General features: G+C 55.2%; 13 protein-coding genes across 14 annotated transcripts; 8 read left to right on the top strand and 5 right to left on the bottom strand.

Annotated features, from left to right (window-relative positions):
- Positions 1-3,493: 3,493 nt before the first annotated feature.
- On the top strand, positions 3,494-4,018 carry KRP23_14308 (uncharacterized protein; the record flags this gene model as incomplete). Its single annotated transcript, XM_067885117.1, has 2 exons — positions 3,494-3,816; positions 3,901-4,018. 2 exons carry the CDS (start codon positions 3,494-3,496, stop codon positions 4,016-4,018), a joined length of 441 nt encoding a protein of 146 aa, XP_067737866.1.
- A 136-nt stretch (positions 4,019-4,154) lies between these two features.
- KRP23_14307 (Secreted RxLR effector protein 27) lies at positions 4,155-6,003 on the top strand (the record flags this gene model as incomplete). The annotated part of the gene is made up of 5 exons (XM_067885116.1): positions 4,155-4,249; positions 4,316-4,886; positions 4,956-5,540; positions 5,605-5,705; positions 5,787-6,003. 5 exons carry the CDS (start codon positions 4,155-4,157, stop codon positions 6,001-6,003), a joined length of 1,569 nt encoding a protein of 522 aa, XP_067737865.1.
- A 76-nt stretch (positions 6,004-6,079) lies between these two features.
- Positions 6,080-9,812, bottom strand: KRP23_14306 (uncharacterized protein; the record flags this gene model as incomplete). Its single annotated transcript, XM_067885115.1, has 3 exons — positions 6,080-6,649; positions 6,722-6,902; positions 6,973-9,812. The coding sequence occupies 3 exons, from the start codon at positions 9,810-9,812 to the stop codon at positions 6,080-6,082; spliced, it is 3,591 nt and encodes a 1,196-aa protein (XP_067737864.1).
- A 259-nt stretch (positions 9,813-10,071) lies between these two features.
- KRP23_14305 (CYFIP-related Rac1 interactor A) lies at positions 10,072-11,463 on the top strand (the record flags this gene model as incomplete). The annotated part of the gene is made up of 8 exons (XM_067885114.1): positions 10,072-10,126; positions 10,206-10,282; positions 10,392-10,497; positions 10,566-10,607; positions 10,679-10,844; positions 10,910-11,080; positions 11,141-11,252; positions 11,317-11,463. 8 exons carry the CDS (start codon positions 10,072-10,074, stop codon positions 11,461-11,463), a joined length of 876 nt encoding a protein of 291 aa, XP_067737863.1.
- A 142-nt stretch (positions 11,464-11,605) lies between these two features.
- KRP23_14304 (putative uridine nucleosidase 2) lies at positions 11,606-12,678 on the top strand (the record flags this gene model as incomplete). Its single annotated transcript, XM_067885113.1, has 3 exons — positions 11,606-11,754; positions 11,822-11,912; positions 11,971-12,678. The coding sequence occupies 3 exons, from the start codon at positions 11,606-11,608 to the stop codon at positions 12,676-12,678; spliced, it is 948 nt and encodes a 315-aa protein (XP_067737862.1).
- A 103-nt stretch (positions 12,679-12,781) lies between these two features.
- KRP23_14303 (tRNA N(3)-methylcytidine methyltransferase METTL6) lies at positions 12,782-13,843 on the bottom strand (the record flags this gene model as incomplete). The annotated part of the gene is made up of 3 exons (XM_067885112.1): positions 12,782-13,267; positions 13,340-13,593; positions 13,657-13,843. The coding sequence occupies 3 exons, from the start codon at positions 13,841-13,843 to the stop codon at positions 12,782-12,784; spliced, it is 927 nt and encodes a 308-aa protein (XP_067737861.1).
- A 118-nt stretch (positions 13,844-13,961) lies between these two features.
- Positions 13,962-14,910, top strand: KRP23_14302 (uncharacterized protein; the record flags this gene model as incomplete). Its single annotated transcript, XM_067885111.1, has 3 exons — positions 13,962-14,613; positions 14,674-14,776; positions 14,838-14,910. 3 exons carry the CDS (start codon positions 13,962-13,964, stop codon positions 14,908-14,910), a joined length of 828 nt encoding a protein of 275 aa, XP_067737860.1.
- Positions 14,911-14,913: 3 nt separating this feature from the next.
- KRP23_14301 (Exocyst complex component EXO70A1) lies at positions 14,914-17,088 on the bottom strand (the record flags this gene model as incomplete). The annotated part of the gene is made up of 6 exons (XM_067885110.1): positions 14,914-15,055; positions 15,131-15,264; positions 15,321-15,758; positions 15,828-16,703; positions 16,775-16,954; positions 17,023-17,088. 6 exons carry the CDS (start codon positions 17,086-17,088, stop codon positions 14,914-14,916), a joined length of 1,836 nt encoding a protein of 611 aa, XP_067737859.1.
- A 478-nt stretch (positions 17,089-17,566) lies between these two features.
- On the top strand, positions 17,567-18,874 carry KRP23_14300 (CMP-sialic acid transporter 2; the record flags this gene model as incomplete). Its single annotated transcript, XM_067885109.1, has 1 exon — positions 17,567-18,874. The coding sequence occupies one exon, from the start codon at positions 17,567-17,569 to the stop codon at positions 18,872-18,874; it is 1,308 nt and encodes a 435-aa protein (XP_067737858.1).
- A 217-nt stretch (positions 18,875-19,091) lies between these two features.
- On the top strand, positions 19,092-21,413 carry KRP23_14299 (uncharacterized protein; the record flags this gene model as incomplete). Of its 2 annotated transcripts, none has more annotated exons than XM_067885107.1 (5): positions 19,092-19,305; positions 19,511-20,556; positions 20,662-20,682; positions 20,764-21,117; positions 21,198-21,413. In XM_067885107.1, 5 exons carry the CDS (start codon positions 19,092-19,094, stop codon positions 21,411-21,413), a joined length of 1,851 nt encoding a protein of 616 aa, XP_067737856.1. The 2 variants fall into 2 exon arrangements, with proteins under 2 accessions (XP_067737856.1, XP_067737857.1); XM_067885108.1 differs by having other exon boundaries at positions 19,092-19,440.
- Positions 21,414-21,729: 316 nt separating this feature from the next.
- Positions 21,730-23,300, bottom strand: KRP23_14298 (Cytosolic arginine sensor for mTORC1 subunit 1; the record flags this gene model as incomplete). Its single annotated transcript, XM_067885105.1, has 7 exons — positions 21,730-22,181; positions 22,245-22,371; positions 22,450-22,647; positions 22,722-22,772; positions 22,838-23,006; positions 23,096-23,159; positions 23,222-23,300. 7 exons carry the CDS (start codon positions 23,298-23,300, stop codon positions 21,730-21,732), a joined length of 1,140 nt encoding a protein of 379 aa, XP_067737855.1.
- Positions 23,301-23,649: 349 nt separating this feature from the next.
- KRP23_14297 (uncharacterized protein) lies at positions 23,650-24,096 on the bottom strand (the record flags this gene model as incomplete). The annotated part of the gene is made up of 1 exon (XM_067885104.1): positions 23,650-24,096. The coding sequence occupies one exon, from the start codon at positions 24,094-24,096 to the stop codon at positions 23,650-23,652; it is 447 nt and encodes a 148-aa protein (XP_067737854.1).
- On the top strand, positions 23,810-25,678 carry KRP23_14296 (uncharacterized protein; the record flags this gene model as incomplete). Its single annotated transcript, XM_067885103.1, has 1 exon — positions 23,810-25,678. One exon carries the CDS (start codon positions 23,810-23,812, stop codon positions 25,676-25,678), a length of 1,869 nt encoding a protein of 622 aa, XP_067737853.1.
- Between the last annotated feature and the right edge of the window lie 15 nt (positions 25,679-25,693).

Genomic DNA, 25,693 nt, shown 5'->3' with positions numbered 1-25,693 from the left:
CAGGTTCGCCAGCAGCTGCTTCTTGCCAGTCCAAACTTGGTGCGGAGACTTGTCGTGGCTGATGGCGCGTGTCGGACACCGATTACGGAGGAACGTAGCCGTCATCACCGCTTCACCCCAATACGTCTTGGGCAATCCGGCATGTTCCAGCATGCAGCGCGCACACTCCACCAACGTCCAGTTCATGCGCTCGGCCACTCCATTCAGCTGAGGCGTGTACGGCGGAGTGAACTTCTGCACGATACCGCGGTCCGCACAGAACTTGGCCATCGCGCCGGAAGTGTACTCGCCACCATTGTCGCTCCGGAGTGTCTTTACGCGCTTGCCGGTCTGAGTTTCAGCAAACGCCACAAACTCCGCGAACTTGGCAGCCACCTCGGACTTGTTCCTCAGCAAGTACACGACGCAGAAGTGCGACTTGTCATCGATGAACGTGACGAAGTAGCGCTTGCCCCCAAACGTTGGCGTCTGCATGGGGCCGCACACATCGCTGTGAACCACCTCCAGCACTTGCTTGGCACGGTTCGGGGACGACTTCATGTAGCTCACTCGCGTTTGCTTGCCGAGTGCACACCCGTCGCACAGCTCCCACTGCTTCACCGACGTCATGTCGATGCCAACACCGTAGCTCTTCTTGACGATGGCGTCTAGACCGCCATGGCCAATGCGACCAAGTCGGAGGTGCCAGAGGTACGACGTGGTGTCCCCTTGGCGATCCTTCGAACTTGCCGCATTGGCCTCGTCAGGCATCATCGGAGTCATGCACAGCTTGAACAGCCCTTTGCCCTCACGAGCGCCGAGCTGCCACTTGAGACCCTTGTTGTCCGCGAAGCACCCGTCGCTCTCGAAGGTCACTGGCCCGACGTCCTTGATGAAGCGGCCGACCGAAAACAGGTTGCGCGACAGCTTCGGGATATGCCACACATTCGTGAGCACACCCTTCTTCATGCCGCGCGGCGTCTTCATCGACATGACAATGTCGCCGGTCCCCACCGCCTGAACCACACCGTCGTCCGCGAGATGCACGTCCACCGGAGCCATCTTCTTGTAGTTCCTCATGTACGTCTTGGAACTCGTCATGTGCTGCGTCGCACCCGAGTCGACCAGCCACATGTCACTCGGCTTGGCGGCACTGCTCGTACGACCAACCGAGAAAAGGTAGTCGCCAGGATCTTCTTCGTCCTGCGCGACGTTCGCACGCTGCGACCGATATCGCTCAGCGTCGTTCTGGACCCGCGAGGGACACTCCGCGATCCAATGTCCTTGTTTGCCGCAGTTGTGGCACGCCCCGGTCTTCTTCACCGGACGTCCTTTGCGCTTGTTGTTGTTGACCATGAACGCTTGACCTTGGCCGTGCGCGGCTCCGTCGACGCCGCCGCCACCTTGTTCCTTGCGCTTCATGTCTTCATGCAGCAGCCGAGACGTCACGAGTTCCCACGGCAGCGAGTCGGCTCTCGACTCCAACGCCGTGATCAGGAACTGGTACGACTCGCTCAGACTGCCCAGAAGCGTGATCACCAAGTCGTCCTCGCTGACCGGAGCGCCAACCGCGTCGAGCTGCTCCGCCAGCGTCTTGAGCTTGTTGATGTGCTCCAACACATCATCACCTTCGTCCATCATCGTCGTGAAGAAACGCCGACGAAGAAAGAGCTTGTTGGCCAAACTCTTCTTCTCGAAGTGTCCTTCCAGTCTTGACCATGCATCATGCGCGTCCTTGGCCGAGCGAACCAGCGGCAGCTGCGAGTCCTCCATCGCGAGACAGATGATCGCCAGCGCCTTACGCGACTTCCTCTTGAACGTCGCTTGATCCGCCGTGGTCGTGCAGTGCTCCAGCTTCACTTCCCCACTCGTCACTTCCCACAGTTCGCGCTCCTCGAGCACCATCTGCATCTTGAACTTCCACGTGTGGAAGTTGGTTCCGTTGAACTTGTTGATGCGGGCGGTCGTGGTCGGGGTGGCGTCCATGGCGAAGGCGTAGTCGGGGTCTTGGGCAGGGAAGACGGGGCTTGGGCTCATAACCAAAAGGCTTGGTCGCTTGATGGCAAAATGCAAAGTGATTGATTTAGGTCCTTAGTTCGCAAACTCCCTTGCTACCTCTAAGCCTACTGGATTCTCTACTGGATACACTCTACTGGATTCCTTACCGGATACTGAGTTGCTTCAGCCAATCAGCGACTGCCGCGTGGATGCCCATCTTGTACCCACAATCTTGTACCCACGTGTCCCGTAATTCCACTTAACCATCACCACTACACAGGTTATACGGTACATGCATTATGGTTTTCTTGAGATCAGTAAAGAAACCTTTTCAATCGCCCAGATAAAAGTTTGACCCAATCACAACTTGCGAATGGAATGTGGCGTGTTTTGCCGTCGTTTTCAGATCTCATCCTTAACAATGGAGGATGCCATTCATAGGGTGACGCAGTTGTACCAGTTAGGTTGTATTATATCGTACTTAATCAATTTCATACTAAAACCAACATTAATACATCTGCCTAATTTGCCTTTCAGTCGGACTGCCAGAGTGTGCTGTTTGAGGTGCCGATTTGACGTTCGCTCCCGAGCCCAAACGAATAGCATCTAGGCATTTTAGGCAGAGTGCCTCGTTGTAAGACGCCATTTCGAATGGCGTCTGTAAACAGCGGGCATGTCGGCGAAGGCGTAAGCGAGTGGTTGTTGACGCAAGATAGTGTGTGGTAAGCAAAGGCGAACGAATAAGAGCGCTAAGTATAGAAATTGGGGAATGTCATTTCGAGATTTAAAAATATGTAAGGTGCGGGAATTTGGCTCGAACTCCCTCGTTTAATGAGGCCTGTGCATGGTACTGTGGCAGCTCCTACGCTAGATATAATCGCTCCACGGCGAAAAGTTCTTCGTCTCAGCGCTGCAGGGAGTTTCGTCCCAGGAAACACGAGCTATAATACCGGCAAGTAATATATTATAAAACCACAACACTGGGTAGATTGCTTGCGAAAGGATTGGGGAACGTCGTCGTCAAATGTACGGGTTGCTATACGTTAGAGGCCGGGCCATCCGCAACTCGACTTCGAGCTGCTCTAACCACTGAAGCGCAGCGACTCAACATGGCCTACATATCACGTGCTCTAGTGGAAATCAGTATAAATCTTCAACAAATACACTATCTTGGTAAGCCCCCGGCACTGTGCCGGGCACAAGCATTGTACCGGTACGTGCGTGCGGCGGTATAACCTCAGCACATGGCGTTATAGCGGCACTACAACACATGCCGTACTCGGAATCGCAGTCGGCGAACGGCCATCTGGAAAGCTGGCACCGGACGTGCCTCCAATCGTCGAGTTGAGCTGTCTTCGGCTTGATGAGGCCCACAAACGACAGCTACAGGCGGTTAAAGGATGGTGCTGGAAATCAATCGCCATGTGTATGGCCTCGTCAACATGGTCATGTAGCAAGGGAGGGAAGTCCTCAGTTGACAATTTCCCAGCAACATCCCAAGTTCCCAGCCAAAAAGATGAACTTCTCTCTCGTGTTCGCCCTGCTCGCCGCCCCCGTGCTCGTATCCGCAACGCTGGACCCGGCCACCTCCAACACCAAGGGCCAGTGCCCCAGCGTCTACAACTGCAGCGCCACCAAGGTCTCCGAGGCCATCCAGGCCGCCGAATGCGCCTACAACACCCGCACGCACGACGCACAAACCTTCGCCGTGTTCGTGACGGACCACCAGTACGACGGCAACCACGGCTACCCGTACGGCACCTGCTCTGCGTACACGTGCGAGTCGCCGACGTCGGACCAAATGGCCACCAACGACGACTGCTGGACGTTCTTCTGGAGGTAAGAGAGTGGCGCATATCGGTAGCCAAGTGGTAGAAGAAACACTCCTAACGCGTGACTTGTGTGTGTGTGCACCAAAAACAGCGGCAACGGCACTGACAGCGGCGTCGGCACGGACTGCATCAAGGACCCGACCACGAGCGAATGCGGCTGCGAGAACTCCACCGGTGAGTTCATCGTCGGCAGCACCAGCTGCAAGTAAAGGCGACGGATAGCGTCCCTCGGTGTATCTGTGTCGGTAGCCACGTTGAACCGTCGAAGTAAAAGTAAATGACCGTCGCCACATTTTCACGTACTTATCGTCTAATCTTGTTCGCAATCATTCCGACAATTTCGACATGACGTCCCGCTTGCTGTCCAGACGCTCGGGGCGGCCTCTTGCAGCTCTCGCGCTGCTCTCCGGTGGCGCCTACGCTGCAGATGAAGCCAACGCGTAAATGTCCTTTTTCATTCTGCAGTCCCGACCGTCTCCATCCACTAATCCGTCGTCTCTATCCAGCAAAGTCCTGTCCCGCTCGCTGCGGGTGTTCGCCACTGGTGGCCAAGTGGCTTGGGACTATCGCGTCAACTTCAAAGGCGTCGAGAGAGACGACGCAGACTACCGCCCAAAACTGCAGGGCCTCAACCAGCGCATCGCCCAGCGTCTGCTCCACTTGTGTTTCCAGAACGGAGGCATCTACACCAAGTTGGGTCAGCAACTGGCCACGTTCAACCACGGACTGCCCAAGGAGTACACGGAGACACTGGCCCAGCTGCAGGACCAGGCCAAACCCGTGTCCTTCGATGACGTCGTGCAGACGATCGAGACGGAGATGGGGCGACCCTGGCAGGACATTTTCAACGAGTTTGACCACACGCCAATTGCCTCGGCGTCCCTGGCTCAGGTGCATCATGCGGTGGACCACCGAGGCCGAGAACTGGCAGTGAAAGTCCAGTACCCGCACCTGGAGTCCCAGATGAAAGCCGACATTCGAGTCATCAAGTGGGCCTTCCAGCTCACCGAGTATTTTTTCCCAGACATCCAGATCCAGTGGATTTTTCCCGAGTTCAAGCGCGCCCTGCTGTCAGAGGTGCGTCTTTGCTAGTAAAGTGTTGGTTGTAAGAGCAGCTACTATACCTTACCATGCGTTCTTCTGCAGTTGGACTTCGAAAACGAGAAGAGCAACAGTCGGCGCATTGCTGCGTGCTTGAAGCACAACAGTGCTATCCATGTGCCTATCGTGTATGACGACCTGAGCACCAAGAGGATGATGTCAATGGAGTTTATTGCGGCGCCGAAGATCTCGCAAATTGATGCCATCAATCAACTTGGCCTCGACCCGCCTGCAGTGGCACGCGCGCTTTGTGAAGTGTTCAGCGAAATGGCGTTTTGCCTCGGGTTCGTTCACTGTGACCCGCACGCTGGTAACATCTTCGTGCGCCGCAACCCCGATCCGCAAGCCAAGCGCAAAGAGCAGCTCGTGCTGCTCGATCATGGACTCTACCGTGAGCTGGACGGTGAATTTCGCAAAACGTACTGCGATTTGTGGCGAGCAATGCTCATGCGTGACAGTGCACTCCTTGAAGACTGTGGCAGAAGGCTAAACGTTGGCGATCTTGCAAAGTATTTGCCTCTGCTCTTTACATACCGGACAATCGACCACAAGGGGCGTCTGGATGCGGCGATGAGCGAGTCCGAGCGAAAGAAACTTTCCGAAGACCTTAAGAGTATGCGCGTCTCCAACGTACGTAGCGTGCAAGTCGTTTCTTTGGTTGTTGATATACCGCGACTAACAATGTGCTTTTCAGATCAGCGATTTTCTGGAACAGCTTCCGAGGGACATGCTATTCGTCTTTCGGACCAACAACATGATTCGGTCTCTCAACAAAGACCTGGGAGGCACAACCAGGTACGGATTTCCCCAGATTCGTAGCTAATACGTCGATATCCTACTGATTTTCGACTGCTTTTGCTCTGCTGATTGTACCAGGGAGAGGTTCTCGATCATGGGGAATTATGCTGTGAGTGGACATTCCGCGTTCTATTCTTCCTCCGCTGAAGGCGGACGCATTGGTGTATGGGGGTCGCTAGGCTACTGGTGGGAGCATCTCAACCTCATTATCCGCCTCCGCATTGTTGACTACCTGATGGCAGTTATCCAGTATGCTCGAGGGGAACCTCTGGCCAAAATCAAGCGTGTGGGGTAATTGAGAACGCAACCTCGGACGTGCCAGCCAGCTTTAGACGTATCGGAAGGTGCTTGTAGTGAGACGACAAAAAACATCATCGAATAAGTTTATTCAACGCCGCTGAAAAACGAGGTGACTTGTTCCTGAATTGTGAGGAGCGAGGCGTGCTGGGTGCGATCGGGGTGAAGTCAGCTCGTCGAGATTCACTTAACCCTTGAGGTAGTGACTGAGTGCTGTCGCGTGGGGGGTGCGGCAAAGATGGTAAAGCAGGGATTGCCACCGCGAGTTTACGTCGAGGTGTTTTTGCGAACGCTACGCTCGTTGAAACCTTACGTGGCTCGTCATGCAGTGCGAAGAGGCTCCCAGCGCCGATAGTAGAGCCCACATGAGCTGCTTGACCGGGTGGCTTTCGCTGTCGTAGGATGTATGGCTGCTTGGAGTTCTCGAAAAACGATATGATCTTCTCTCGTAAGCGAGGAAAGTCGAAAGGGATGTTGGCAAAATGAAGTGCCCCGTGTGCGAGGCATTCCAGCGCGACTTGCTGTGTTTTCCCAGGCTCATCCGTGTTGCCACCAAACAAAATCACACGGTTGCCTACGCGCTCCTGAATTGTCTGGAGTTTTGTCAGAGCAGTGTCGAGCTCGGTACCAATGTCGAAACACACCTGCACCATAGCGGAGGAACGATACTTATCAGATAAGTATTTCGTGCACTGCGATTTACGGTGTATACTTACCAGATCAGTCTTGAGGCCTTCGTGTGACCGAAGCAGTTGGAAAAACTCGCGCTCGCCTTTAGTGATCAACACGGTTCCTACGCCCAAGAGCTGGATGTAGCGCCCTGTAACAGGCACATTCCCTGCGCTCGATGCGCCACCGATTACGATCTGTGGGACTTTGGGCTCCATTGACACGGATCTGAACATGAACACGAGTAAACTTAGCTTGGGAGACCACAAATGGACAAGACCACACGTGGGCAACGCACCTTTCCCCGTCAACCCGTGAACTAAGAGCTCCTGGCGTACTATCATCCTCTTCAAACTCAATTGCAATGTTTAGAGCATCACGCGTGGTGTGCTGCTCGGACGTGTCGTGGTATTTTTTTCCATCTATGGCTCCATCAACCTCAAAGCCAGTGCCTGGACGACCGTGGCGTGATATTCCTGCCGGTCGTTTGTGCTTGGGGTCATCAGGTGCAGAATTATCTGCTGCTTCCACCGGTGGACCAGAGCTTGCACTTTCAGTATCGTCAGAAGCACTACATTGCATGCTGTCGAGTGTAGAGATCGTGAGTTTGGGCTTGCGGGAAGTTGCAGGCAATGTCTCTTGCTGGATTTCGCCTGACTGACGTCTAGCTCCGTCAGCAGAGGCTGGGGCCTGGTCGGAAGGTGGGGGAGGGTCCGAAGACTTGTCGTGACCGGGTTTCTTCTTCTTTGCCATCTTTTTATTTTCACTTGAGCCGTGGGCTGCATTTTCTTTCACTGCGGCGACCACCTGCTCCGGTTGCGACGAGTGTGGTAAAGACTTTTCTACTGGGCCGGGTGGTCTGCTTTGATTTTCTTGGCTAGTGACAACGACCGGCAGGGGCACAGCAAGAACGCGACTTGGTTTTCGCTGTATCGGACTTGAGTTTTTCCTGCCCTGTGGTCTACTGGTACTCTCAGCGGCGTCATCTGCGATATCGTCCGTACCCTTAGCCAGTAGTGACTGAAACTCTTCGTCTCCTCGCCTGGTACCAAGCGGCTTCACGCCATCAATCGACTCGAGCTCATGGAAGTCATGCTGGATGTAATCATTGACTTTGTTGCCCTGCACAGTGCCCTCCATCCAGCGTTGGGCATCTTGAACGATAGATTCGCCCGTCCCCGTCACTACCGACGCAAAAAAGCCGTCGTACACTTCTTCGACGTCTTCTTCGTCGTCAACAATGATGCCATGCACACTCAGTTCCAACTTGATCTGCTCCAGCATGACGCTCGCAAGCGTTTTAAGGCTTTCACCGTCGCGCAGCACCAGCATATCATACAGAGCATTGTAGCGATCTTTGACAGTCTCCTCCGGAAGCTTGGCTGGGTCAACGTCAACACCGAACTTGGTCAATTCGTCTCGGATAGCAGGTAATTCGGTTTGCCGCTCGATAGAAATCGCTTTTTCAATCAAGAAAGTCGAGCGCAGTGCGTTTACGACGTTCGCGTCGGCGGCCTGCAAGTCGTGAAAGTTGTTGAGCGGTTGAAAGTGACTGGGGCTGCTCTCACTTCCACTACGAGCTTGGTTTTTTGTTTGTTTGCCCTCAATCATACTCCCGTTTCTTTTGCTAGATCGGGCGGCGTCAGGGTTGGGAGCGACATCCAAGTTGCTGTCGCGAGCAGGAGGACCCAAACGACTTCCGGTAGTATCCGCAGCAACTCGAACATAATCTCCGGGTATTGTGCTGCTCGTTACCCCAACAGCAGTGGCTTGAGCCTGCCTCGTTTCGGCTTCATACTTACCGAAACAACTGTGGGTTCCACTTTCTCTAGCTGAAGGCTCTCCGACTCCACTCGCCACTGAACGAACCTCGCCGTTGGTCGCTTCACTGGACGGAGTATCTGCATTTACAGCTATCTTTGCAGAGTGCCGTTGTCCTTGACCAGCCAGCCCTTCATTGCCGGTCGCCATTTCACTCGTGTGTTTACCAGGCGGGCGAGGGCCCGTGGGGCTCAGCGTTCTCCGTAAGATATTGTTGTCAAGGGTATAGTTTATATTCTCAAACTGAAGCGCGATGCTCTTGAACATTGCGAGGAGAGTCTCGAGGTCCTGTCCAATCTTGCGTATTTCGCTAAGAGCATCCGGAACAGCACCTCCGTTATTCCGCTGGAGGAAGTCAACTCGCTCGCGTTCAACAACTTGCGGGTCTGCACGTGCCAACTCTCCTATGGTTGACATCCCCGTTGCGGCAACAACTCGGGCGACGGACACAAACCTGGGAATCGTCCGCAACGGGATCGACTTTACCACTACTTCCGGCTCAAAGTTGTCCGAGAGAGAAAGCTTGAGCTCAGCCCCATCCAAGAAGACAGCAACTCGCCGTGTAATGCGTCGGGCCAGCAGATGAACAAAGCGCTCGTACGTGACCTCTTCCATATCGCAGGTCCAGACGTCCACCAGCTCGAACACCGCTGCGAAGAATTGGTCGAAGCTCAGCGTCTTCCCGTGGTGGCTGTCCACTTCCCAGTCGCATTGAATCTGCTTTTGCGCAAGTTCTAGCACGAAATCATCGCGCAGCACTTTGAAAATGAGCAGCATGAGTGCCATGTAGTCTTCTTCATCCAGCTCTTCCAACGGAGGCAGAAGTTGTTTCAGTTCATTCGCAGCCCCTGCCCGACGAACACTTTGCTCTCCTCGTCGTCCTCGTCCTTGGTCGTTCTCTTCTAACTGCTTCTGGCGAATGCGTTGTGCCATCTCCGCTTGCTTCTTACCACCAGCCACCTCCCATAGGAACTCGATCCGCGATTTGACCAACTCCGAGAAGCGGAGAGCTCGTCTCTTTGCCATCGCACTCGCCTCGTTGAAGTCCTTGTCCCCCTGCAGGTGGAACGGGAGGTCACACGAGCTAACCGACAGGAAGATGGAGCGCTGGTGGTCGAATTGAGCATCTTCTCGCGGTTCCGAGTAGCTCACGGAGTCCAGATTGGTCAGCACCTTGAACGAAGTCTGCTTGGCGAGCGACCCTGCCGGTGGCGGGGACAGAATTCGAGCTCCATTGCCAGAGACCGAGACGCCCTGAATATGCTGGTTGAGCTGTAGAACGATATTGAGGTCGTTGAAAATCTCGTTGGCAGCCATTGATTGTGTTTTTAAGCTTCAAGAGACTTGTGCGCTGTCATGACGAGCAAGAATAGTCTGGTGGTGCGGTTGATTGTCATGTTGAAGACGTTGGTGCAGCAGTCGTTTCAAAAAAGGATAGCGCACTTTTAGACGCCAACGGAAGGCCTGCCCGAGATTCTTCACGCACTGCAGGATCCCGCGTGAGAAAGCCTGTTGCTCTTTCCTTCCATTGCCCCGAGCACGGTAAACACAGCTAGCATTCGAGCTCAGAGACTGGATGCCGCGCATGTTCAACTTTTCGCTGCGCCACAGCGGCGACAAGAGCTTCTCCGGTACGACAAGTTTGTCTGAAGCTGCCAGCTCCGCCGTCTTGAGCGCTTTACTGATGGTTTGGTGCTCAATGTCGTGCAGAGGCCATTATCGACCAAATGTGCCAAGATCTCGCGTCCGAATCGGACGATATTATCAGCCAGGCAAAGAACGCGCTAGTACGAATGCAGTGCTACGAAGGGTGTCTGCAACTCATCCAAAAGGCAAGGTTTGATCGAGTTATTCATCGAGTACAGCAACAGGGAGGCTGACTTTTGACGTCGTTAGACCATACGTGACCCAAATAATGAGCTCCTGAAGATGGAGCTGATCACCAAGTTGGCCCCGAACGTGAGCTCGATTCGAGCTCTCTACGATCTCGCCATTGATATCGGTATGAAGCGCACACGCAAGTGGGCGAGAGTCCTCGCTGATACTAATAACTTGTCGATGCCTACGCAGAAACAATCTTTGCAGCGCTAATCCAGATCTCCAGTCAAAAGTGTAAGGTGGCCTCTGCTTTCCAGTGATGCAGGCACATTTTGCAATACTGACAGTAATTTTTCTTTGTCCAGCGACCAAGAAAGCGGCCGGCTTCCTTATGGAGAAAATCGCGAGTCTGGTCGAGTTCGCAGTGAGCTTCGATGGCATCAAATCGAAGACGCCCGATATTCAAAACGATTTGAGCCACTTCCGGCGCTTCATTGCCGTCAACACTGCGGTGTCGAACCAGCTTGAGAGGTGTGTCCACACGGTACTCTTTAAACGAACGCATTGGTGACTAATCGTTGCTATGCTTGACGTAGTAGCGTGACGGATGCCCCGTTGAACGCGATGTCGTTTTTCGTGGCCGATCACTGCCCCATGCTAAAAGCACTGATCCGAGCGATAGAGTGCGCCATGACCAAGGAGCCGGCCGCAGTAGAAGTCTCCGCTGTGTTAGCAAATTCCCGGTGTTGCTCCGTATCGGGCAGCAGGTAAGTGACTGAGGCTTGTGTTGGTTGGACTTGTTGCATGCTCATATTTTCTCGAACCAGACCAAAGGATGGACGTCCTATGATGAATTACCTGCGGGCCATGACCGGAGCCATCATTCTCTACGATCACACAGCCATGCACGGTGCATTCGGTTCCAAGTCGGAAGTGAAGGTGTGGACAACTCCTGTATCTGTATATTCTTCTTCTTGCGCTCACAGAAACTTGTCTTCTTCAGATCAAGCGGTGTGTAAAGGAACTCGTGCAGTGGAAGCAGAACGCGCACGGTGCAACGTCGGAGCTCATGGACACGATCAAGTACTGCAGTCTGCACTACAATGACTCCACAACGCCCGAAAAGATCCGAACACTAATGGACAAGTAACCCCAAATTCAACTTGTTGACCACCAAAATGTGAAGCCATGACTGCAGTTGAACCTATCCAAACGCATGATCAAAACCCTTCGTTTCGACTGATAATAATGATGTGCTGAAGCCATTTTGCCAATCGACGCCCTCTGCCTCCATGCGCCTCGTGATCGACACCGACGCGGGTGTGGACGACGCCGTCGCCATCCTCATGGCGCTCCACGCGTTCCCGGGCGACCAGGTGGTGGGCATCACCACCGTTTTCGGCAATGTGGACGTCCACCAGGCCAACCACAACGTGGCGCAGTGCGTTGTCAATTGACACAAACGACGGAATGACACACAACACTAACAGTATCCTCTATGGCTGCAGCATTCTCCAAGGAGCAGCACGTGTCAATGTTCCCGTGTACAGCGGCGCGTCCAAAGCGATCGTCGCCAGTGTCTCGGAGGAAAAATGGGAGGTGCGTCAAGGAGCTTTCCGCTTGACGTCAATTCGACTGAGTTCCTTTTGCCGTCTAGGGTCACGGTCCAGACGGTCTTGGAGGCGAATCTGGCAAGGTGGACGCCCCGCTGACTGCGGCACGGCGCAACGAAGCTGTGCACGCGCTCATCGACCTGGCACACAAGTACAGCGGAGAGCTCGTGATCGCGGCGGTGGGGCCGCTCACCAACATCGCTCTGGCGATTCTACTGGACCCGAACTTCATGTCGAACGTGAAGCAGTTGGTGGTCATGGGTGGCCTGTCCCGTGGGGAGGGCAATCAAACGGCCCACTCCGAGTTTAACGTGAGCTGCGACCCCGAGGCTACGGACATTGTCTACCAGCACTGCACCGCCAAGAAACTCTTCGTCGTGCCGTTCGAGACTTGCGTGGACAATGCCATTCCGTGGGAGACGTACGACAGAATCTTCCACGAGGAGGCGAACTCGAAAGCCGAATACGTCAAGAAGATCTGGAAGTTCACGCGGTCGTTCTGTGAGCACGAAGGCTTCTTCCCGTGCGATGCCTACGCTATCGCCATCCTGCTGCACCCGGAGTACATCAAGACTGCTCCTGCGTTGAAGGGCCGCATTCACCTGGCTCCGGACGAGAAGCGCGGCGCATGCATTTGGGAAGAGGACTGCCCCCCAGAGCAGGCCAACGTGACTCTCGTGACTGAGATTGACAATCGCGTCTTCATTGATTTGCTTCACCACCTGGCTGCCCAAGAGAAGAACATTGCTTAAGTAAACACTAACCGTCGTACTCACCACACGTGCATCTATCATATATGTGCGGGTAAATTGTAGTGATAAACCATATACACTGCAATCGGCAGTCCGCTTAAACTTAAGCCGCGTCCATGGCCGTCGCCGCAGCGGTGAGAGGCTTCTCGAAAATTGCATGCACCCACACGCGGAAGCGAACGATATTCTGCTGTCTGTTGGCGTACTGCCGACGGATGTACTCGTTCTCAACCGGAACCAGGCCAGCCTCCGTGAAAATCTCCTCGACCTCCTCCGTCGTGAAGTAGTACGCACGCGTGTTGTCTTGACGCACGTAGAAATTCTCCTGCAGCTTGCAACCAGAGCGGAAGCGCAGTTGCGCCTGATCGTAACGGCCGTAGTCACGGAAGAAAAGTTTGCCTCCGGGCTTGATAGCGGCCGCCACCTTCTTCACTGCGTCCCGCATCTTGTCCGGGTGCAGCGCAGACAGGCAGAAGAGGAAGAGCGCGAAGTCCACGCCTCCGTTGGCGAGCGCCGCATGCGGGAGCGCATCCTTCGTGATGTCGCACACAGAGGCAGCCACCCGAGCCTCGTCATACAACGGTTGTTTCTGCAGCAGTGCACAGCCAAAAAGTCACGTCACCACCCACAGACACCAACGCACTTCCTTCAACGACGGCACCTTGAGTAGCTCAATGGCCGAGTCAGCAAAGTCGATGGCCACGATGTGGAGCACCGGGTTAACCTCCAGCAGCGGTAGTGCAGCGTTGCCGACGCCGCTACCGACCTCCAGGAGCGTCCTCGTCTCTCCACCCTCGGGCACATGGCCGAGGTCCTTGAACACGAGGTGCAGATAGTGTCTGTCCTTGTAGAAGTTGGTGGAGTTACGCTTGTAGAACTTGTCCCAGCTCTTGGCCGCCTCCGCTTCGTACTTGTCTGTTTGCAGGGCAGCAGCATCAGTGTCACGTTACTCCAAAGACGTTAGAAAGCTCCACGCACGCTGCCAGAACGCGGGGATCGTGGACTTGTCCTGGCTCAGATGCTCCTCCGCCAGGCGCTCGCGCTCCTCCGTCCACACATCGTCGCACACCACACGCTGCGGATCCTCCAGCACGTGTTTGCCCACGCCAGCCTTCTCCACCAGCTCCTCCAGCTTGAGGTTCGTCGGGTTCTTGTTGCCGCTCATGGTCGGAATGTAACTGCCAGTCAAAGACAGCAAGAAACCCCTGTATTTCTACCAATCCCCCCTCTCCATCACTAACCATACAAAATCCCCATTTAAACGATCTTCAAACGTCGCCGTCATGGACGTCATCCCGTGTCGCGGCGCCAAGATCTGCAGCCCGTTCGTGGACACCAGCAACTGCATCCACTACGTGTCGGCAGGCACAGGCGAAGTGCTCCGGTACACACCTCCAGACGTCCACACGGCCGTCGTCTTCTCGGGCGGGGAGCCCCAAGGCGCCCAGTTCGACCACCGAGGGCGTCTGCACGTCTCCGACTGTGCGCATGCCGCCATCCTGCGCGTGGATGACGCGGCTCAGCCAGGAGTGATGGTCAAGGCCTATGAGGACCGCGCGTTCCGAGGCCCCAACGGTATCGCGTTCACACAGGACGACGCGCTCTTGTTCACGGACAGCGGACCATTGGGGGACACGACGCTCGAGAAGCCGCGCGGAAGCGTCTTCTGCATCGCGTCGAGTCCCAGCGGGGGTCAAGTGCTGCGGCCGCTCGTGATGGAGGCGCTGGCCCACCCGTGGGGTATTGCAGTGTCACCGCAGACGGGGGCGATCTTTGTGGCGGAGACCATGCAGAACCGCATCGTGAGACTGCAGCAACGACCAAGCAATGCCTACCATACGAGCGTCTTTTACCAGTTTGCCGGGGGGATGGGCCCATCGGGGGTTGTTTGTGGTGCGGACGGCACTTTGTATGTCGGTCACTATGATTTTGCAGGTAAGATGCTGCGTTTGGTGAAGGTTTGGATCTGGGCTAATATTTGTTGGGCTTACCTAGGTGGAAGTGCTAGTCACGGGAAAATATCGGTGCTCAGTTCTGACGGCATTCTGAAGCAAACGATGGAGATTCCAGGCACAGAAATCACGGGTGTCTGCTTAAGGTGAAGTACTTAGCTAGTGCAACGATGCACGGACTGACTTCTTTTGTTTCCTGTTTCTTAGCATCAACGAAGAGTATTTAATAGTCACGGAAGCGTCAACCAACTCGATCCATCGGCTTTCAATCCCGCGATGATGACTAGGACGAACTGACTTCGCTGTGCTTGTCTCCCGGAGAAGCCTCACCCGAAAACAACTCTTTCAGAAGAGCCTGGACTGCTTGAGGGGGGTACTTCAGATACCTGGACGCGTGCTTCCTGGAGAACTGAATGACCGAGTACCTACAGATCATGACAGTTAAACGCAGATAATAAGCATCACGGGCTACATACGAGCTCAGCCTGCACGTTGCTCACTTTTCGTAAAACGCCTTGTACACTGGGATAATGGTGTCAACAGCCGTTCGAATGAGGTGTTGGCGAATGGGGACTTCTGCGACCACGTACGTCCTCTGAGTCTTGTGGAGCTCCTCCAATTGATCATTGAATTTCTGCAAGTCACAAGTATCATTCAGTACCCAGCGGATGAGAGGGTCGAGAAACTTACCGAAAACTTTTCCTTGAGGAGTCTGCCACTTTCGAGAGTCAACACGCTGCCGCCCTTCGCAAACTGTAGTGGTTCGGTCGGATCATTCAGGTACTCCTTGAAAGTGATGTAACTTAACTGGATGAAGTGAGCGAGTGCATCATTTCTCATGGCCTCCACGCGTGGCTTTATGATGCCATGGATCTGTGCCTCCAAGTCGGAATCATCGGATTGGGCGCAATGTGGTAACGAGTTGGTGACGTAGCCGAAGTTGTTCACGAGGAAAAGGCGCTTTAATCCTTCCCGCCCTTTAAGTTGGTCAGCCTTTGAAATGAGAGCTTCGATGAGTTGAGTGACAACCGTGTCGACAAACGATACCGGGGTGACATCAGAGTCCTTCGTGAGCAAAACCTTCAGGGGTTTCGCTTGATCACATATCTTTCGCAGAAAATTGATGGTCTGGATATTGTACAGATCAACGATGAGAACATGAAACACAAGAGCACAAGCAACAGCAAATAGGCTTACGTGACTGGAAATCGGGTGCACGTTGCCATCTCTGGTAACTGTTCGGTCTCCAGACGCCTCAACCAGACCGGGCTGAAATGTGAAGAGCTTCTGCTTGGCAGTCACTGCCAGTTCATTGACGATTTCGCTCACAGCTTTTGACAAAACCCACGGATCGTCCAGTCCTTTCCCTTCGCGATCGCGGAGCAGCAGAGGTGGAAGTACTGTCGCCTCGAGCACTTCAACTCGCTCCAACAGCAAATCATGCACTAACAAGAGCTTGACGGCATCAAGTTGCTTTGGCGAGCGTAGCGATGAATCAATGTCCTTCTTCCAAGACTCGAGGACTTGCAGGGTGGAGTAGCGAAACGCTCCGTTGGCTAACTCTTCATTCGAGAAGATGAGTCCAGCCAACACCTTCTCCGCCTCAATAGTAACTTCAATGTCTTTCACACACTTGGCAAGCGCAGTAACGGGAGTGCTCAAGTCAAACCCCATGGAGCTCCCGGATGGATCTTCTCCCAAGAACATCCTTATCACATCAAAGCGCTGCTTGCCGTACTCTCGGAGGAGCTCTGTCTGGTCGACACCAGAGATCATTAAGCAAGCCAGTAGCTGTGCTGCTCTGGAAACGTCATGTTTGCTAGGCTCGACCCACTTCAAAGTCCCATGGTCGTCTCGCTCCCCTCTGGACAGCACACTCACAACGCTCGCGAAATCGGCCATACACTTGCGTCGCACCTGGCCGAGCAGCTCCTTGGCCTGGTCCAGCGCCTTCACCGATCCTTCGTAGGAGCGATGACCTTCCAGGAAAGTGATGGCAACCAGCAGCTTCTGCAGCGACTTGACGTACTCGTCCTGGTCGAACTTGGACCCATTCAACAGGACCGGAGCCAGCTTCACCCAAGCACAAACACAGCGTTAAACCTCAACACAAAGTAGAAAATACTGTGAATGTCGCTTTGTACCTCGTGTGCAGCCACGAAGTTCTCGTTGATCTGACGCAGCTCCTGCACGCTCAGGTCGATGTTCTTCTGTGTGCCTCGCAGCTGCTCTGTGAGCTTGTAGACCGGCAGCATCTCACGCTCCACGCCCAGCAGCCCCTTCTGGAAACCCAGCAGCGACTGCTCCACCTGCTTCATTTGCAGCTACAGAGGACCGACACGCAGGACATTTGAGATGACAGAGATAACTCAAACGATTCGCTGAAACGCACCTGGTTCTCCAGCACTGCCTCGCGGATACGCGCCACGCCGTCGCCGTACGCCCCATAAACCTCCATGTTGGTGGCGCGTCCTTTCGACAGAAATCGCCAAGGATATTGTGAACGTCACAGTGAAGAGACTGCAGTTTGCAGCCTGGAGCAATTCACGATACTGCACTTTAGTCAATCAACAAACAAACGTCAGCACAAAACGTGTCATATCGTTTGCAGGGAAGTAGTTGGCTGAGAGGTGAAGCGAGCTACGTTTACGAGATGACCGCTACATTCACATCCACGTAACTTCAGCAATGGACTGGCGGCAACCTAGCAGCCATCGGAACATCGACTTCCGCGCGTCATCCCTTCTACTTCCCACTGGGAGCGCTGTTGCTGGCGCCGCATTGGCAACGCAAACTGCCGCCAAAGTTGAAGTTGTTCGTTCAGCCACTTAGTCTTGCTTACTGCAACGTAACGTTTCTGAAGCAACTTAACGATAAAACTGACGTCACGTAGAGACCTGTCGACAATAGCAGATCAGCTCTTACCTCCTGGCAAGATGAAGGTCGTGCGCAGGCTGGCAGGGATGCTGGTGGTGGCGACGCTCATGTGCTCGGGCAACTTGTGCATCAGCGCGTCCAAACAGGACGGCAAGATCCCGTACAGCAGCACGACCGTGACGTTGCTCATCGAGGTGCTCAAGCTGGTGGTGATGCTAATCGCGATCGTCGCCACCGAGACGCCGGCACCCGCGCGCTTCGTACCGCTTGAGGCCTTTTACTACGCAGTTCCCTCTTTCCTCTACACCATTGATAACAACCTCAACTACGTGATATTACGCTTCATGGACGCCGCCACGCTCTCCGTGCTCTGGAACCTCAAGATCGTGGTCACAGCCGTGCTCTTCCGCTTTGTCCTGAAACATCCGCTCTCGGAGCTACGCAAAGTCGCCATCGTGCTGCTCGTGGTGGGCGTGCTCACGAGTCAGTCGAACCACTTACGGCAGATGGAGGGCGCTATGGCCAAGACGAGCAGCAGCGGTGGCGGGACGCAGTCAGGGGAACAAGACGCCGCGGACAAGAGTGCGCAGGACTTGGTCGTTGGCGTGCTGTTGGTGTTGGTGGGCGTCACCTTGTCGTCTTGCGCGAGTGTGTTCACCGAGTGGGCGTTCAAGCGGAAGTCGAGCTGCCCGTTCCTGTGGCAGAACATCCAGATGTACGTGTTTGGCATCATCTTCAACGCTGCTGGGGTTTTGCTGGTGGAGGGCGAAGACATCTCCTCAAAGGGATTCTTCCATGGCTACAGCAACTGGACGCTGGCGGTGGTGGCCGTTAACAGCATCGGTGGAATCGGCATGGGCTTCATTCTCAAGTACTTGGACAATATCGCCTGCGTGTACTCGCATTCCATGGCGATGATGCTGACGATGCTCTTCTCGATGCTCTTCTTCTCCTTTTCACCATCGTTGGAGTTCGGCTGTGGCCTCACGGTGCTCATCATCTCCATGTACATTTACCACCACCCCTTGGCACATGCCGACGTGTCCGCACCAACGGATGCTGTCAAACAGCGTCGTTCTTCGGGTCCATGCACGGAACAGCATGATTCGCCCAGCAAAATTATGGAGCGCAGTGAGAAGAAGCGGATGGCCAAGCTCAAACAGCAAGAAAGTGACGACGACGATACTGACACTGCCTCGCTTACTTCCAGCAACGGCGGCTCGTCGTCATCGATGGCGCCGAGGTCCATGCGCGGGCTGCAGCTGAAGAAGACACAGTACGCGATGCTCCCAGGCGAGTCCGAAGACTTGGAGAGCGCTCGCGCCACTGCAAGATCGATGAATGCGTCGCTCAGCGGTACGAAGTGAGGCGTCAAGCAACTTGACTCCCGCATTTATACGGTATCATTTCAGCTGCAACTTGAATGTAGCCATGCCGTATTTGTACCTTCGTGCGACAACTATCTCATCGAGAAGCAAGTACCATCACTCTGGTCGCACCTAGTTGGGATCCCCTGTTCTGGGATATGCCGGGGTCGAGGCTGGGAACAAGCCAAAGTAGGAGGAAGCGCTCCCCCTCGGCAGGATGATCTCGCGCTTGCGTCTAGGCGGTTCCGGGGGCAACAACAACAATGGGGGCGCCACCACAAGCACCAGCATTTTTGGCGCTGCCGCGTCGGCCATGAGCAGCATCAGCGGCGGCGGGAGCCTCCTCCCGGGCAACAGCAGCGTCGAGAGCGCAGCGGCCGCCGCAACCGCCAACCACACGGCCAGCTCCAGCGCCGCCGCAGGAGCCGCAGGTACCTCTCCCTCCTCTTGCGATATGCCCCCGGGATGGCGACTAGTTAGCAGCCGAAATTCCGGGAGGGATTACTATCTGCACGTGGCGTCGGGCCAGACCCAGTGGGAGCCGCCCACGGACGCGGACACGAAGCGTAGGGCCCGACGCCACTGTCGCCGGTCTATTTGGGTGCTGATCTGACGCATGTTGCGGGTTTTTTGCAGGTCTGGACACGCCCAACAGCGGCAAAGCGGCGGGCGGAGGCTTCTTCGGCGTCTCGCGCATGGTGGCGCTCGTCAACCAGGCCAACAGGAGTCTGCAGACGTCGCTGCAGAGTACCACGGCTGGACCTGGAGGCAAGACAGGCCAGGCGAGAGGATCAGGCAGTCAGGACGTGGATCGAGATGGCCAAGTCGTCGTCGAGATCTTTGAGAACGAGCGGCTGGAAGGCAAACTGCAGCCCATGGACCCCAAGACTTTCAGTGACCGCCACGCAGCGCCCGGTGCAGGACAAGACGAGAAGCCGGAGGGTGAGCTACCTGCTGGCCATGAGTGGGTCTCGGACTGGGAGATCGATCAGAATTATACAGCGGTGGATCGGGACGGCTGGACCTATGCAGCGGATTTCGTGGAGATTGTGCGTCTGCTGGGCGATGACCTCAGCCATGCCTCACGGCACCCCACCGATGCAGTGCGTCGGCGTCGATGGATCCGTTATCGCCAGCCAGTGGACGAAAGTGCGCCGCAGTCCCCCACGGAGTCGGTCGGTGGAGCCAAATCTTTAGCTACCTCAGCTACCTCGAATAACTGGGCAGATTCGTCAAACGGACAAAGCAATGACTACGTGCTGGATGACAACGACGACCCGTTCATGCGCACCGCCCAAAAGACCCAGACGGGCTTCCGTGTTAACGTGAATTTTGCGCACCGCGGAAAGAAAGACAACACCAAGGACTACCAGAGCATCAGTCTGACGGATGTCATGTGGTTAGTGAATGCGCATGATGTGACAAATGCGCCGACTGAAGAGCTCATGCGTGAGAAGACTGCCAACCTCGAGGAACAAATTAAGGAGGCCACTATTCGCTCGAAAACATTGGAAAAAGACCTTCGTGCCCAACACGACAAGCAGACGAGGGAGATCACCTTACAGCAGAAGAAGTTTGATGCGCTCGTGGCACAGTACAAAAAGATCCAAACGGAGAACGAGACCCTCCAAGCCAGCGTCTCGAAGCACCGTGTTGCAGTGGAGGCCCTGCGCAAGGAAGCGGTACGTCCCTGGGGCACGCACAACGTTCATTGGCAGCGCTGGGCTTGGCGTTGATAAGGTGTGACTAATGTTGGACATGTTGTTGTTCTGTGTGGATCCTGGCAGACCGAAAAAGATATGCTGGCGGTACGATTTTATCGCTGCATAGATTGCGGAAATGTGTACTGTACAGGTTGTTAACGTGTATGCATATGTTGCACTACGTAGAATGAAGAACAACGAGCACTCAACGTTGAGACGGCTGCACAAAACCAAGCACTCGAGGAAAAGGCTAAAGCTCTTGCGACAGCGCGCATGCGATACAAGCGCGACAACAAGCAGCTTGCCGCAGCTGTGGAAGATGCGAAGAAGCGTCTGGAGCAGCACAAGGCCCAAGCCAATGTGGACTCGCAGGATCCTGTAGCCAAGGACCTGAAGACTGAAATGGAGAAGGTGCGGCAGCTGCATGCGAAGCTGGAGGCGGTGCGTCAGCACCGTCTCGTCGTCGAGGAGGAGAGCAAGGCACTATTTAACCAAGTGGTAGAGAAGAAGGCTGACCTGAAGTTCAAATCCAAGAAGAAGGTAAGGATCCCGTCGGCTGCTATCATCGCTCTGCTTGTGTGGTGATATTAATTTATCTCGTATCTTTGCGATCGGCGCAGATGGAAACGGCTTTGAGCGAGGTGGACGCAAAGATCAAAACGCTGAAGGAGGAGCAAGCGTCAGTGTCGAAAAGTCTAGCGCAAAAACCGGAGGGTGATGCTCTACGCAAGATTAATGCCCGAAGGAACGACATCAGAAGTGAACTTGGCGCATTGAAGGAGAGACGGACTATGCTTCACGCAGAGAAGCGGAAGCAGGAGGGCGTCGAGCTTTAGAGGTTTCAGGAAAAGCGCCAATTCTTTTCTGGTGGGCCGTGTAAGATGGTGCTCGTGTTACGGACGTCCGAAGCTTGCGTTTGATCGTTGCCGTCCAAGCATGCCGACGGTTGGTCTTCGCTCTGACACGTACTTGTTGAACAAAGTGTGATTTTTCTGATATTCTGTCCTCATAAAGCTTCGCGTGGCCCTCACAAAAACGCGAGCAACAAGTTTGTCGTCGTTATGGTCTTCACCGCTACTATCCCTTCGTACGAAGTTCCTATTGTATACCTGCTATCACGGTATCAACCACATGCAAATGGTTCTCGTTGGCTTATCTCTCCACACGAGAGATTTCCAGCGAAGAGCACAGCGTCTCGATTGCATCGCCCAGCATGTCATCGAGCACGAAAGCCACGTTGGAGCCAAAGCAGCTCACGTTGAGCACCTGCGCATCCGTGCTGCAGGCTGACATCGCTGCTACCACACCCGTCTCGTCGAAGCCGTACGCCCGCCCACTCAGCTTAATCGCGCGCCAGCGATCGGGTGACACAATGAGCGAGTCCTCCTCGAAGGATGCTAAGCAGCGCTCATCCATAATTAGGCTCACTTCCTCAGCTGTCTCGCAGCAGCACCAGAAGGACATTTCTCCAGTCTCGAGTGGTTCGTCTTCTCCCTCGCTGGATGATCCTCCCGTTGACAGCAGCACAAGCTGCGTTAGCCCGTAAGCACTGGCACGAAGGGCATCCTTCTGAAGTCTCACGAGCACCAGAGACTCGGGATACACTGCATACCAAATAACGTACAGTCAGCACACCGGAAAGAGGAACGACAAGGCAAAGCACGCACCTGTCAGATACTGTCCGTCTCCGACTCGGGAAAGTGGCTCGCCCACCGCAACTCCCTCACTGCATTCGGCAGCATCGGTAGGCGACGTCGGTTCACGGCCGTGCAGCGCTTTCTCCGCGTCCTTGGCCTGCGTAGGAGTATATTTCATCGGAAACATCAGCTTTCGAGAAAGTGCAGCGCACAAAACTGCCCATAGCATTCGCACCTCCTTCAAACCGTGCAATCCACGCGATAACTTCGACTGCAGACACGAGATGGCAGCCTCCAGGTGATGCTCCTGGACAAAAATGACGTCTGTGTCGTACGTGCTCATGTTGAGGATACTGATGTGGTCGTCTGCAAGCTGTTTGGACAGGAAGCTCACGACGCCCGGGAACTCCGCCACCATCGGACCCAAGTGGATCTGCACAATACACGCCAAAGCAGGCACACTCAGACCACCCGCCCGTCTGAAAGTCTCAGCATTGCAGTTCTCACCTGGATGGCTCGCCAAGACTGCGGTGCGACGGTGATCAAGTCGTCCATACCCTGCAAGCAGCAACACACTGTAAGGATACTTTTCAATCTTACACGACTGAGCATAGACGACGCACTGCTCGCTGGAACATCTCAACGCCGCTGGGGTCCATGAAGAGCGTGGCGCCCTCGCGGTCCGACACGATGGAGAAGATCTCTGTCTGCATGGCGCGACACACATGGCGCTCGGAGCGCACGCAGCCGCCCTCGTTCTCGTCGAAGCTGCAGCCGCTGTAAAGCAGCAAACTGCAGCGCAAAAGTCAGTCCGAGACCCGTGAGCCCTCTGCCTCTCAACTGCAACGCGCACATTCAACAGTAAGCAGCAGCTTACGCACTTGAGCAGCGGCCAACTGCCATGGCGAATGCGCTCGGCCGGCACGAAGACGACGCTCACGAGGCCTGCAACACGCCACAAACTCAGTCAACAGCCGTAGGAGACGACAGAAGTGGACCGGACGCACCCGGCAGCAGCGTCGCGTGGAAGTTGGAGGTCGTGACGATATCCATCACGGCGGCTTTAACGTCGGCTGTGACCATCATGCCGGTTGGTACCACCAGAGCGTGCCGGTTTATTGGTACATATATGTGGGTCACACAACATATGTGCGCCACACCACCACGAAAACAAAAGCCCCCCAAAACCGGCCCAGTCAGTAGTTGTCCTTGTTGCTGGCATCGCGCGGCAGTAGGAACCGCTTCCCTCCTCCCAGGCGCAAGGCAGGCGACCCACAGGCTCGGAGTGGCAGTATCCGCCCGGTCCGTGGACGTATCTTGCTCTCTCTCCCCCGCGAGTCTCCGTACACCGCCAAAAGCACCGGAATTCGCGCGCGAGGGCGTCTTCGTTCCCTCGCCAGCCAGTCCCCCCTCGCTTTCGAGGCCTCTCTCGGCGTCAAAGCGCCCCGATCCGCACTGAAGGTGCGCAAGACGCAGCGCTGGCGGTAGCAGCAGGACGGAAATAGACGACGCCGTTAATTAGCTCGAAAAAAGGTGCGTCCAGGTGCGCTAAAGCCCCCGGGACGCAGGAATTGACTGGTTCTGTGTGTGCGCAGATGGCCAAGCGGAAGTTTGTGTCCTCCAAGAAGAACGCGCCGAGCCGCGCCATCTCCAGCAAAGAGGCGGCGCTGCACGGCCGAACGGCTGGCGGAGACGGCGCCGACTCGGACTCTGATGACTCGGTGGCCTCTTCCGACGTGGGGTCATCCACGCCACTCTCGTCCGACGACGAGCAGGACGGCGGCGATGAAATGGGCGCCACGCAGGACGCGACGCCCGTGGCGGTGGAAGTCATGCCGGCCAGCGTCGGACGGGGCAAGCAGCTCCGCTTCCCAACCGCCATCTCGCGGGGTAAAGTATTGCCGACAGAGGGCAACGACTCGGACGACGATAGTCTGCTGTCTGTTGTAGACAGCGACGACGAAGACGGAGTTACTGCGATGGAAGTGGAGGAGGAGCCTGCTGTTGCTACGCCTCCAGTGCGCATTGAGAGCTCGCCTGCAACCCAGGACCATAAAACTAGTAGGAAGGACGCGCCATCCTACCCGATCAAGGCTGTTCGCGCGCGGAAACGACATCGCCCGGACTCGGAGTACTACAAGCAAATGTCCACGTACGTACGAGACTGCTTGCTCAGCGTACGGCATGCAGGGCAGAGCGACACGCCGGCGGACGCTTTTAAAGATGAATCGTCACCGCGGCATGAAGAGTTTCGACGGAGGCTTGCTACAGGAGATATAGAACGCGTGACATGGAAGGAGCCTCCTTCTGTTGAGTCGAGTTCCAGTGAAACACGGGGAGATCAGCCCACTGAAGCTACTCCTAGCAAACCTAGCAAGTCAAGCAAGTCCAGTAAATCCAGCAAGTCTGGCAAGCACGGCAAGTCCAGCAAGTCGAGCAAAAACACCAGCAGCAAAAGCAAAAAGACCGCCTCGGACTCCAGGGATGCCGACACAAATAAGCCGACCCCACCGGCGTCGAATGGGTCTGTTAATAATCTCACACCACCGGCACAAGCACCTGCTCCAGTTGCTCCTAGTGCGCCGGCAATGTGTGAAGTGTGCAAGAAGAAACTAAGCGGGGACACATCCAAGGACGAGGAGCAGGAGAAACCTGTAAAAAAGGAACAGACTGTGAAGGCAGAAGACGTGAAGCAGCCACCGGAAGAGGTGAAGAAGGAACCTTTGCAAGCTGCTATCCCTCCACCGATTCCTGTTGGGCATTTCACGATCACTTTTGCACCCGGAAGTGACGTACAGAAGTTGCGTCTTGAGTCCGCGAAACTAATGGATGAGGCACGAAAACTTAAGCACGAAGGAAACCGCCGCGGTTCGAGCGAGCGCGGCACCGAAGGGCAACTCACACAGGGGAGATATTACTTGCGGTCAGGTGCCAAGTTCTTCGAGTACGCGCTCAAACTTCAGGAGGTTAAGGTGGCGTACCAGGAGAAGAATGACGCTCAACACGCACACTCGTTCGGCGACAATTGTGTAATGACGCTGTCGCAGACGTCTTCGCTAATTGAGAGCACGATCCGCGCCTTCCAGAGCGCTGGCAGCATGCGGCTTGCAGCGCTAGGTTGCAAGATGGCGTCAGTAGTGCACCTGACCGTTTACCGGCTGCAGCACCGCAAGTTACAGTCGTTCTACTCGGAGGTGTTCACGCCTGGACGCTCACCAGAGTCCCGGGAGAACGGACTGACCCCACCGATCGACCCGAATAGCAACCTGAACAGCAATAGCAGCAAGGACGCCGCCATGCGCAAGCACTTGCTGAAGGAGATGGAGCACACGCTGCGCGGCTTTGAAATGTGGCGGCGTTACGAAGCGTACAAGGTGAGCGTGCTGCCGCGCGTGACAAATCCCGTGATTTTAGACCCGGTAGTGTTCTTCGAGGACCTGGAGGCAGAGCTCAACCAGTCTTAGTTGGCAGACCAGCAC

Source organism: Phytophthora ramorum (genome assembly GCF_020800215.1).
Source record: "Phytophthora ramorum isolate Pr-102 chromosome Unknown Phyram_PR-102_s0020, whole genome shotgun sequence".
Taxonomy (NCBI): Eukaryota; Oomycota; class Peronosporomycetes; order Peronosporales; family Peronosporaceae; genus Phytophthora; species Phytophthora ramorum.
Note: the sequence above shows the minus strand (reverse complement) of the source record. Positions and strands in the feature narration are given on the sequence as shown.